The sequence below is a fragment of the Scatophagus argus genome, chromosome 3 (assembly GCF_020382885.2).
Source record: "Scatophagus argus isolate fScaArg1 chromosome 3, fScaArg1.pri, whole genome shotgun sequence".
NCBI classification, from domain to species: domain Eukaryota; kingdom Metazoa; phylum Chordata; class Actinopteri; family Scatophagidae; genus Scatophagus; species Scatophagus argus.
The window spans coordinates 2,996,282-3,007,409 of NC_058495.1; the positions used below are offsets into that span (position 1 = coordinate 2,996,282).

At 42.8% G+C, this 11,128-nt stretch overlaps 1 protein-coding gene across 1 annotated transcript; it reads right to left on the minus strand.

Annotated features, from left to right (window-relative positions):
- Positions 1-163: 163 nt before the first annotated feature.
- Positions 164-10,491, minus strand: zbtb40 (zinc finger and BTB domain containing 40). Its single transcript, XM_046381565.1, has 12 exons — positions 10,344-10,491; positions 9,482-9,674; positions 7,685-8,109; positions 7,316-7,509; positions 6,211-6,421; positions 5,629-5,997; positions 4,480-4,686; positions 3,847-4,011; positions 2,557-2,771; positions 2,303-2,459; positions 1,357-1,583; positions 164-890 (listed from the first exon to the last, which is right to left on the minus strand). Exons 2-12 carry the CDS (start codon positions 9,631-9,633, stop codon positions 675-677), a joined length of 2,538 nt encoding a protein of 845 aa, XP_046237521.1. The 5' UTR covers positions 9,634-9,674; positions 10,344-10,491; the 3' UTR covers positions 164-674.
- Between the last annotated feature and the right edge of the window lie 637 nt (positions 10,492-11,128).

An 11,128-nucleotide genomic window follows, 5' to 3' on the forward strand; every position in this document is an offset into this window, starting at 1 on the left:
TTTTCATTCCCTATGTAAGTGCTTAACGTGGGATAAACATACTTAGACTTGATTGACCTAATTCTGAGCTGATCGAGAACTGAAAACTCGGCTTCCCCATTTTGGGATTAGTCAGACAGTAAACATCCCCCGGGGGTTTATGAACCCATACACTAAAATGAAACACAGTTTAACCACATTTATTAAAACTTCAAAACAAAAGAGAAAACACCAGAGAAAATATTTTAAACATGACGTACAACACAAAGGATCCTTGGCTTGGGAATCGTGTCAGTTGAGCATTTGTTGATTTCTAAAAATTGTATAAAACATAAATAAAAACAGAATACAATCATTCAAGAACAAACTGTGACAGTTTTACAAAGTGTTTGCGTGCCCCTGTAGTGATACAGTCAGGTGTTTGTCAGCGTGCTGAACCTCAGCCCCTCCTTGTTTGTGATCTGAGCCTTTGGAGGATGCTCTTTTCATACCCAGTCATGATGCTCCTGTCCCTACGTGTTTGAAACATGTTGTTGCCATCAAACTCAACAGAATATATGTCAAAAAGGATTAACAAATGAGCACATTCTGTTTTATTTAGGTTTTACACAGCATCCCTACTGGAGTCAGGGTTGTAGTGACTGATGAAGATAATAAAACTGCTCAGCGTCCACAGTGATCCTCCAATCCGATGGTTAAGAGTCTGCATTTGAGGGTTTGTTCTCACAGATGAATGTGACCGAGCTGTTGAGCAGCTCCAACATGTTGACCTCCACCACCTCCGCCGATGTTTCGCCCTCTCTTCCACCTGCCAGAGCCACAAACACCTGCTGGGCGGCTGCCAGCTGTGCCTGCTCCTCGGAGGTGATTGGCTCTCCTCCTTCACTGCCTGTGGGATCTGCTGCAGTCACCTGATAGGACAACAAAGTTCCATTTTAAAAAGTAATTCATGTCTAAAGGGATGACTGCACTTCTCTATTGGATGACATTTCAATGTTTTTGCACTTTGTTTCCACTCCAATCAGTGATGTTAAAGCAGAATTTTTCAATCAGTCAATTGAGTTAAAACTGTAAAACTGTAACCTGTAAAAATAACAAATATATGTAATATAAATGTAGTAGCCCAGTGCATAAATTAAACTGATTACTTAATAGTCAGAATTACCTTTGGCTTAATTGGATGTTGATTTATTTATCAGTTAATCTGCTAATCATTTCAGCTCTACTCTTAACCAACTGAGCTGAGGTGAACAATATTTCTCAGTATTTAACAGCTGAGGCTCTAAGATTTGTGTACCACACACACACACACACACACACACACACACACACACATATATACACCATCCCACTAAGTACAGCAGCAGAGCTTCTTACTGTTTGGGAGGTGGAGGCCTTCTCCTCTGGGGCTTCCTGCTCCTCCTGTGGCTCCATGTGGAAGGAGATCACATGTTCCTGCAGCTCCACCTGGGAGGTGCAAACCAGGGAGCACACGGGGCAGCTCTGCTCGCTGACATGCTGGCTGCTGATGTGCTCCTGCATCTCCTCCTCCCCACCCAACACCGCCTGGCAGTATGGACAGTGCACCGCTGACGCTGCTGAGCCTGAAGGATGGACAAACGGGAAAGTCTGCTGTTGATGACCATGAGATAATAACTTGGGCTGGTTTTGATTCACAGCCGTCTTCCTTGGATGAACCTCTTTAGGATAAACAGCTTCTTTAAAAAATAAATGTGATATCAGATAAGTTTCATCCTTAAAACTCATGTTGTGCCACCAAGCAGCGATCAGCACTGACTAAGCTACCAGAGGATCAAGGCCGAAGATAAAAACGCTGATACACTTGGTAAGATAAAATCCTGTTAAAAGACCACAACAGTGTTTTCTTTTTTCTTTTTTTTTTGAAAATTAAATTGGAGAGACTTTAATCTTACTTACCGGTAAGTAAACTTTGACCCTTATGGAAATAAAATAACTGCATTAGGCTGTTTGGTTGATATCTGAATTGTACTTGATGCAGTTGGGACTTTTAAAGAAGAGTAGTATAGTAGAGTGGTGTAGAGTGGATTATAATCTCTCCTAATTTCCACCTGTAATCTCTTTTGGTTACACAATACAGTAAAGTAAGTATTAGATTATTTTGGGTTTTTGATTATTAGTTCACGTCACTGCTATTTAATTTGTGAAGGAAGCAAAAGATTTCTTTGATCTGTCTTGCAGGCCACTTGGTTCTGGTGGAGAGTCACCTTTGGCCCTTACACCGCTATCTACCATACAATGTGGACCAGAGTCAGACCCCGGGTCCAGCCTGTGAGGTCCTCACCCTGGTGTTCAGCAGCCTGGTGTTTGGCCACGCTGGCAGCACTAGGAAAGAACTTGAAGCAGACATCACACTGGACCAGAGTCTTGAGCTGCCGGGTGTGACTAGCAAACACATCGGGGTGGTTGGTCCTGTTATGGTACCACAGACCTGACAGTTGCTATGGCAACAGAGAAAGAAGTACATTAAATACACAACACACTACTGACCAGCTCACCAACAGCTCTGAGCTGTTAAGCTGACCATCCTTTTCCTACCTGATAAGACTTGTTGCAGAGGTCACAGCTGAAGGGCTTTGTTCCAGTGTGTGTGCCCTTGTGTTTGTCCAGCAGGGCGGCGCTGGTGAACACTTTGTTGCAGGTAGGACACTTGTGGAACTCTTTTGGGTGGAACTCCTGGATGTGCTGGCGATGTTCCTCCAATGAGGAGAAGCTCAGACAGCATTTCTGACAGTCATGAGGCTCCGACAAATCTGACAAGGAGTGGGAGCAAAGGCACAATCATGACATAGTTGTGTCAGTCTGCTGTCGGTGCAGCTTTTACTCTACAAATGTATTTCTATTGGTGGTGGTGGGGTGTTATTTTTGTTTCACAGTGCTTGCATTCTAAAACATAAATAAACACACCAAACCTCTGCACAACCCTCTGGATTTTGTGTGAATAAAGCTGAAGTGCAGGATTCATCCTGTCTCTCTGCTCTTGTCTGTCTCTGTGCAGCTCACACAGACAGACCTGCAGCACTTTATGACAGACACAGACAAGACAGACCATGGACGAACCACCATATATAGAGATGAATGACACATCTCCACTTTATCCCACTGTACAAAAGTGAAGTCAAAATGTTCCAGATACGAGCCCTGTGATCTTAGGCTGATGACATCATTTGGAGCCAACAACTGTGCAGTAGTGATAAGGCGGTGGAGCCATGGCATCCTGCCCATACACCCAAATGAAGCAATCATGAGCAGCACTCAGCTATCAATCAAGACATTTCACAACCTCTTTGTAACATCAAATAAATAATTAAAACATTTGAACATACACCGGCCTGATAAAACTACCTAAAATGATGGGAAACCCTTTTAGACGTGTTGGGTTTTTCAGTTTGACATGTGTCCCATCTGTTAACATGGAGGGGAAAGGGTTTACGAGCTGTACCGGAGGCAGCCAAAAGGGGGCAACCAATTTTTGGCTTATTTTGGCTTCATTTTTGGTGAGCTGTCATGTCGTCCATCTTTATATGCAGTCATTGAGAGAAACAGAGACAGCTGTAACCTGGTTGCTACGATTTTATCGAGTCCCAACCTCGCTGTTATTGGCTGAGGGCTACGCAATCCTGCGCCAAGGCCAACACCCCAGCAAAGAGGGCAGAGTCTCTGCAGATACACCCATCACCGCACACTTCTAGCGGTGACTGAGAGAAACTATATTTTATACTATTCCTTTTAAGGAAACAATCTAAGCCAGTCAATGATATAAATATTGCTTACAATGTACAAAGCTAGCACCTGTATGAATGAAGCTGCGTGAGTGCGTGTTCTTACTGTGGAAGGTGTGCAGGTGGACAGTGAGGCCACTGGCCTGACTGTATCCTTTGCCACACTCTCGACACACATAAGGCCGGTCTCCGGTGTGTGTTCGCACATGTCGTGTCAGTTCAATGGACTGGGCGAAGACGGCCTTACAGTACTGGCACACATACATTTTCCCTGAGCACAAAAAAAAACATGGAATGAATGATGAGCAAAGTGTTCAGTCCTCTCCTGTGCACACTCTACACCCACGACTTCAACCCCTGAAATGCACACTGTGAAGTCTGTGGAGGCACCATCATCGACTGGAGCCCAAAGGATACCAAAAGACAACACCCATGCTGCTGTCTTCTTACAAGAGCTACAGAAATATCTGCTGCCAAGCCACCGGACTACAGGCTCCCCACACGCTACCGTATTATTATTTAAGATAATAATAAGAATCATTTTATTAACTGCAATGGTAAAATGCAGTCAGAAGACAACACAATAATTTATGTTGATGTTTGACAAAATCTGCAATTTAAATGAATGAATTTATGTTTATTATATTGTTCAGCAGTGCTGCTAGGTCACCAACAGGCCTGTAAACCACAAAAACATTTTCTGAATTATAACACAAGTGTGTGCGTGTGTGTGTGTTACCCTCAGAATGTTTCTTCTTGGTGTGGTATGCGAGTGCAGCAGCCACGCTGAAGCTCATGTCACAGTGTTTGCAGTGGTAAGGTTTCTCCCCCGTGTGCAGCCTCATGTGGTTCTTCAGAGACGAGTTTGCGCCGAACTTTGCGCCGCAGTCCTCACAAGCAAACGGTTTCTCCTCAAAGTGCTCAGTGCGCTTGTGGTAAATCATGCCTGAAAATGAAATGTGACCAGAGGGAGCAGAAACATGACACACTTTAATCTCTTGAAGCTTGGTAACGCGCCAAAACTCACGTCTGCAAAAAAAAAAATCACAGGAAACAAAATCTTTGCCCTGTTTGACAACAACCATTTTACAAATGTGAAATACATGAATTTGTTTTGAATTAAGGGACCATATACACTTTCCGTAATTCCGGAAGTTGTGTTACTTTTAAGGACAATACATGTATCCATTCACAACAGGAGATATTCTCTTTGAACAGAGCAAGTACCATGTACCATCTGAATGTAACATTACAGTAAGAGAGGACTGTATCATGTGTAGTGAGTCCCTTCCCGTCCGCTCACGAAACGAGTTTTAGAGGAAGTTAATCTTGTGGCATGTTTACTGCTCAAACTGGCTGAATCATCTGTCGAGCAGCCAGGGATTACTGTGTGAATTATCACACGATGAAGAACACTAAGAGCCACCATGCCCCTCGTGAAGGATCTTCACGCTAAATGAATGGGAAGTCACAGCTTGCTGTGTGTCCTTCCCCTCACAGTGAGAAGGGTCAGGTTAGAAAGGCACCTCTATATCAGTATGAATGGATGTTACCAGTCAGCCAGTAGCCAAGCAGCCACTGATGGTGAGTGAAGAACCTGCTGCTAATAAATGAATGCAAATGTCACACTATCTGGGCTCTAGTCTGAATGCAAAATCTGAAGCTAAACATGCTGCTGGAAATGCCATGCTGCTTGCAGTTTGGCTGACGGGTTTGACGATGTGTCAACAGAGACCGTCTGCGGGTGGAAAAAATGTTTTCAACTATGCAGCACCATTTTGCTGATAATTTAGTTTCAGCCTGACATCATGTGAAATTCTTAACAAGAAACCAGCATGGCTAGTATGTTCAGGCTCCAGTTACGCTTCCTGTAGCAACCCGCTCTCACCTGATGGGTGGGCGAAGTTTCGCCCACAGAGGTCACAGGCCACCTTCTTCTTCACTCGTGTGGTGCTGCGGTGAGCCTCAGCCTGATGCCTCTGCAGGGCTCGCTGATTAGGCAACTTCGAGGGGCAATGAGGGCACTGCTGCTCATGCTCCTGGGACATGGGGCAGCGCTTCACATGGGCCAGCATTCGACACTTGTAGGCAAAACCCTTCTTACACCAGCGACAGGTGTAACGCTTGGAGGTGGGGGAAGAACAGGAGGAGATGGGGGGGGAGGGAGAGTCCGTCGCAGCATGTAGGACTTTCTCGTCCTCCTCGGTCTCCTCCTTGCTGTTTTCTTCCTCTTCGTCCTCTCCTTGATTTTCTTCACCTTTTTTACAACAATTACAATCACATCACAGCAGCAAGAGATAAACATGCCAGCAGTAAAGTGAATAGAAATTAGTATAATGGCAGCAAAATAACTCAACTCAAAAGGGATTTTATTTTTTTTTTCTTAGTTTTGTTAAAGTTGACAGATGCGTATTTATTTAACAGAGAGAGGAGGCCCGCTCACAAAGAATCACAAAGCACTCTTTGTTACCTCCACTTTGGTTTGCTTGCGGCTCCTGCGGGTTCCCCTCCTCCTCCAGCAGAGGAAGCAGTGGTCTGGGGAAGCAGGAAGGAGATTTCTTTTGAAGAGCCCGGAGCAGCCTGAGGAGAGCTCCCTCAGTAAGCTGCCCCTCCTTCACTGTGCCCACCAGCTTCTCCAATGCTGAGCAGGGATCTGCTTCCTCGCAGCACTGACACACAACCTAGCGGGAACAGAAATGTACCTTTATTTACCTTCGCTACAAGGTGGCCTTTATTTGAAGTTCTTATAACAGAGACAGGCCTTTATTCCTAATTTTACCTGTTTTAGTAAGAATACTGAATTGTGTTTCAGTAAGAAGATTCATGGCAGCCATTATAAGACCCGTTCGATTCACTAAATACTAAGGAAATGTCCTTGAATGCTTCCTTTCATATTTCCTTTAACATGGGACACTCTGGAGCATTCTTTATGAAACACATTAAGATAATACCATGTGGCAACAACATTTAAAGCAACACACCAATCATCCACTTTTGTGTAGTGATGTAGCCTAGCGTAAACGCAGTCAGTCTCTGAGCGCTGTGGTTGTCTTTTCTTTAATTCTCTTTCACTTGTTTATTTTCCCTTTTGATATTTTCCATTGAGGTAAAGAAAACGTGGGTTGGAAAAGACCCTAAGAAAAGACCCTTTTCATATGGAACACCTGCAGGAAGTACATGTACATTGAAGTGAATTCATGCAATGTGAACCATAATAAAAACACTACAGGCAATTAAATCTCAAAACATAATCTAAGATTTAAGGTTTTAATTTAATTCTCTGTATAGAGAACAATACTGTAGTATTCATTTGAGCTGTTGTTTTATGAAAGGGTCCCAGTTTTGTTTGTCAAAGACGTGTGTAAGTGTAAGTACAAGGTCTATATATTTTTCACAGCTTGACAGTATATCCCAATTGTTTGCATACTGCATGCAACAGTTTTTAAGAGCAGCTGCAGTACACACCTAAAGTAAAAAGTATGCGACCTGTAACATAGCAGTGATATGTTTTACTGAGTAACAGTGAATGTGAATGTCACTTCTGGGCACCATCGGGATCTCAGGACCTGCTCTACCTGTTTCTCGTGTTCATCCAGGCTGCTCTGCGCTGCCTGGCTCAGCAGCTCCACGACGGATGGCATGCTGGTGAGGAGCTCCACAAGCTGAGAGAAATGTTCCTGAATACCAGGGGCAGGCTCATTGGACACTTGGGCTGCCGTCATGTTGCTTTCTTCTGCTACGCTTTCTGAGGAATTGGCTTCTTCAGGCTCTGTGTAAACACACACATGGAAACATGGAGTGCAGTCAGAAGGTGTTGAGACAATAACAGGTTGTGGTGGTGAATATTGTACTGGACTGGACCTAATAAAGTGGATCATTACTACATTTATGTATTTTAAACTCCCAACAACAAGCCTCTAACATGGTAAGCAGCTGAAGCTGACCTGAGGACTCCACACAGGTTCTTTTACATGCTGGCCCCCCTGAGTCTTCATGGTCACCCTGATCTTTGTCCCTCTTTAGCTCAGCCACTGGCTCTGTCTTGTCTGGAACCGACTCGCTCTCACCGGGTGAAGCTGGACGTTTGGGGTTGGGGGTCTGGGCTTTATTGATCACAGCTAGGCTTGGGATCTGTGTAGACAGGACAGGGACTGGGGGTTGCTGGCTGACAAGATTAGTGAGGATGTTTTTGAAACCGACAGCCACGTCGAACATCTGCAGGCTGTCTGCAGCGGCGACAATGCGGCTGACGTTGTGCTTGCCTAGAGGCAGCTTGCCAGTGTAGACCATGTCCAGCAGACAGCCAAACTCCTGCGAGGAAACCATGGTTGTGTCGATGGAGATGGTGTCGGAGTCATCCAGGAGAGACCTGAAAGAGAATAACGTCATTCTCTTTGTCAAAAGTCACACGTCCAAGTGAAAATCACCTTGAGTCATCTCTTTTTAACTAATTGTCTTAACAGAGCTATGATAAACACAGCTTTGTTAAATTACAAATTGGTTGTATCCTCCCTTACTACCGTTAGAAAAAGCAAGATATGAAATTTATAACACTTGATGAGCTATGTGAAAGAAAATCACAGAAGTAAATAAATCTGTCCATATAGGTGCCATGTGTCTACTGCTACAGATGCAATCACAAGCCTTGGACGTGAGGCAGACAAATGTAAGTTAGACAGATAACTTAAGATGTGGAGTTGAATACCATGAGAACTGACCTTGACCTGAGATTTAAAAGCAAGGATTGTGTCAAGAAAGTGATATTTTCACTCTAAAATTTTGGAACAATAAAAAATTGGTAAGACAAGTGTCAGGTACGCTTTGTATGGCCAAAAGATATATTGTTAGGAGTGGGAATTGAAAGGACATGGACTCAGCTATGTAAAAACACTGCTAAAAAGACAACACTGAGTCAATTTAATGGTCAGCATTCATTAAAATCATCTTGCAATTTGCTTGACTCCAGACTTTTACATTTTAGATTTGACGCCTCGACTGACTTCAGGCTTGCAGTGACAACTTGGCACAGCCTTCAGGAAGGTGAGGCTTCGCTCGAGACTTGACACTTGAACTGATCTTGAGACTGACTTGGATATGCACACTTAGATAACACTTGGGACTATTCACTTCAGACTTCTGATGCACAGATGAGATCTGAGACTTGGACATGTCCTCAAGCACACTTTCATTACAGCATGTTGCTACATATTTAACTAAGCTATCAGACTTCAGCTAAAAAAGAAAAAAAAAAAAATTTCTTCTACACATCAATGTGTTTAAACTTGCTAGCTAGCAAGCTAGTTATCAGTACACCTGAGTGTCAGCTGGGTTTTCCGTGCAGGAAATGGATATTATGATTAATATTGTAGTTTTACATGGTGTCAGGTGAGTTTAAAATGAGAGGTTTGTATGATGTTTATGAAGACATCAAACAACTTGCCCTCAAGTATTTGCAAAGGAATCAGAGACCTCAACATAATACTCTTATGGTTCACTTACAAGCTTTTTCTGGAGTTTTAAACTATGCTGAAAAAGTGAGATGTAATCGAAAGCTCCAGTAAAATCTAGTGAGCGGACCTTGAGTTAAGATTTTAAAAATCATTTCGTCAAACTGCCATTATCGTGGTCAAGAATGACATTTTATACTAGACAGTTTGATTTTCTCTAACGACATCAGATTTGCTGAATATGAATTCGTCAGATATTCTACTTTGCACATCTTTCATATCTGCTCACACTACCTGAAGAGCATGCTGGAGGCAGCCAGCACCAGTTTATGCGCCCGGTGAGGCTTGTCTCCCACCAGGATGGTGCAGTCACAGAAGTGGCCCTCTTTCCTCAGAGCCCACAGCTGCTGCATCAACTGGCTGCTGTAGTTGGGCAGCTCCATCATTTTGTTTGACGGTCTGGATGGGGGACAATGTTCCGTTCTCTCTTGTGTGGACAGAGCATCATGTCAGGTTTTTTTTTTCTTTTTTTTAAAAAAAACAAAAACATTTCCAGCCTTCAGCAAACATGTGCAATACTGAAACTAGCCAGAATACTGTGCATGCAATTTGAATCTAGTGGAATCGAACAAAATGGGGAGATGCTCCTCAGATGGAGCTAATGTAATTAATGTCGACGTTTTGTGCGCTGGATGTGTGCCGAACTAGTAAATGGACCACAAATATTCATAAGAAGTGTCAAGTAGCTACTGGAATTTGAATCTTGTGTCTGTACCAATAAGCAACCTCACATATATCTCCCATTCGAAAGGAATTTGCACATGAAACAGTTGAATGTCAGGTAATACTTTAAAAGCTACCGTGCCTTCCCAACATTAAAACTAAGTATTCCACAGCCGAGTCTCAGCTCTGACTACGTGTTTAAATTACTCATGTTCACAGTGTATTCCGTCACAGTTCACAAGGTAACACACAAGCTAGCCAGCTCCAGCAGACTATCCGTTATTAGCTTTAGCTACGGTTGCTAATGTAATCTACAAAGGGTTACTGATGTAAGGTCAGTGAAAATCATTGGGGTACAGGAGTTTTTCAACACTGAAAAAAAAAATCCTGACGACGAGCAGACATACAGCTTCCAGTCAATGGATGTCTTTACCTTGAATAATTCAAACGATCCGTCTCTTTATTTAAACGTCTTTGCTGAACAATTCCGGTGTGCGCAATAAAGCTTAGCCGTTTTGAAAATGGAGACAGACGGTACGGCAACCAAATGGGGACATTTCCGGTTCAGGAAATGTCTGCTCATATGCTTAAGGAGTTTGCCTTTCAGGCTACATGGATAAAATTTTGACCAGTTGAATTGAATTTAATTAAATTGCGGATATGTTAGGGAATTGGGAGTTTTACTTCTCCTAAAATGACGGCAAACAGTTGGGTTCAACCAACAAGTAGCCTTGGTTGTTAATGAAACTCCAGGGAACACCCTGTATCATGTGAAATATGTCATAAATGGCTTCAAATTAATTGTTATAAAACCACAAACCGCATTAATAAAAATTGAAACAAAATTTTGATAATTTACAGGGTCGTACCAAATTAAGAGGTTCGAGGCATGATGTGTTTTCCATGTTCGAAACTGCACATATGATCTATGGCTGTCTACTTATAATTGCATAGTAAAGACAAATGAAAACTACCTTTTAAATCAAAGAATCCTGCATTGCAAATGATGAAATACAGATGAAAACCTTGTGATTTTGGAAGGATAGCTTTTAACTGATGTTGTCTCTATTGCTGTCAGTCTGACATCAACACAATGTTTGGACGCTTCGGGATTTAAAATATTTGAAGTACACTATCCTACTCCACCATACAGAAAGAAACAGCGTGCTGATACACAGATTACTGCATCACTAAAAAGAAACAAACAACTAAGAACAA

What these genes read in the sequence shown, in the direction of transcription:
- zbtb40 (XM_046381565.1), bottom strand. Translation starts at nt 9,633, where the DNA reads ATGATGGAGCTGCCCAACTACAGCAGCCAGTTGATGCAGCAGCTGTGG. An exon ending in CCAGGCTGCTGAACACCAGG is followed by an intron (nt 1,584 to 2,302) that starts GTGAGGACCTCA and finishes TCCATCCTTCAG; the next exon opens with GCTCAGCAGCGTCAGCGGTG. An exon ending in AGGCCTCCACCTCCCAAACA is followed by an intron (nt 891 to 1,356) that starts GTAAGAAGCTCT and finishes TTGTCCTATCAG; the next exon opens with GTGACTGCAGCAGATCCCAC.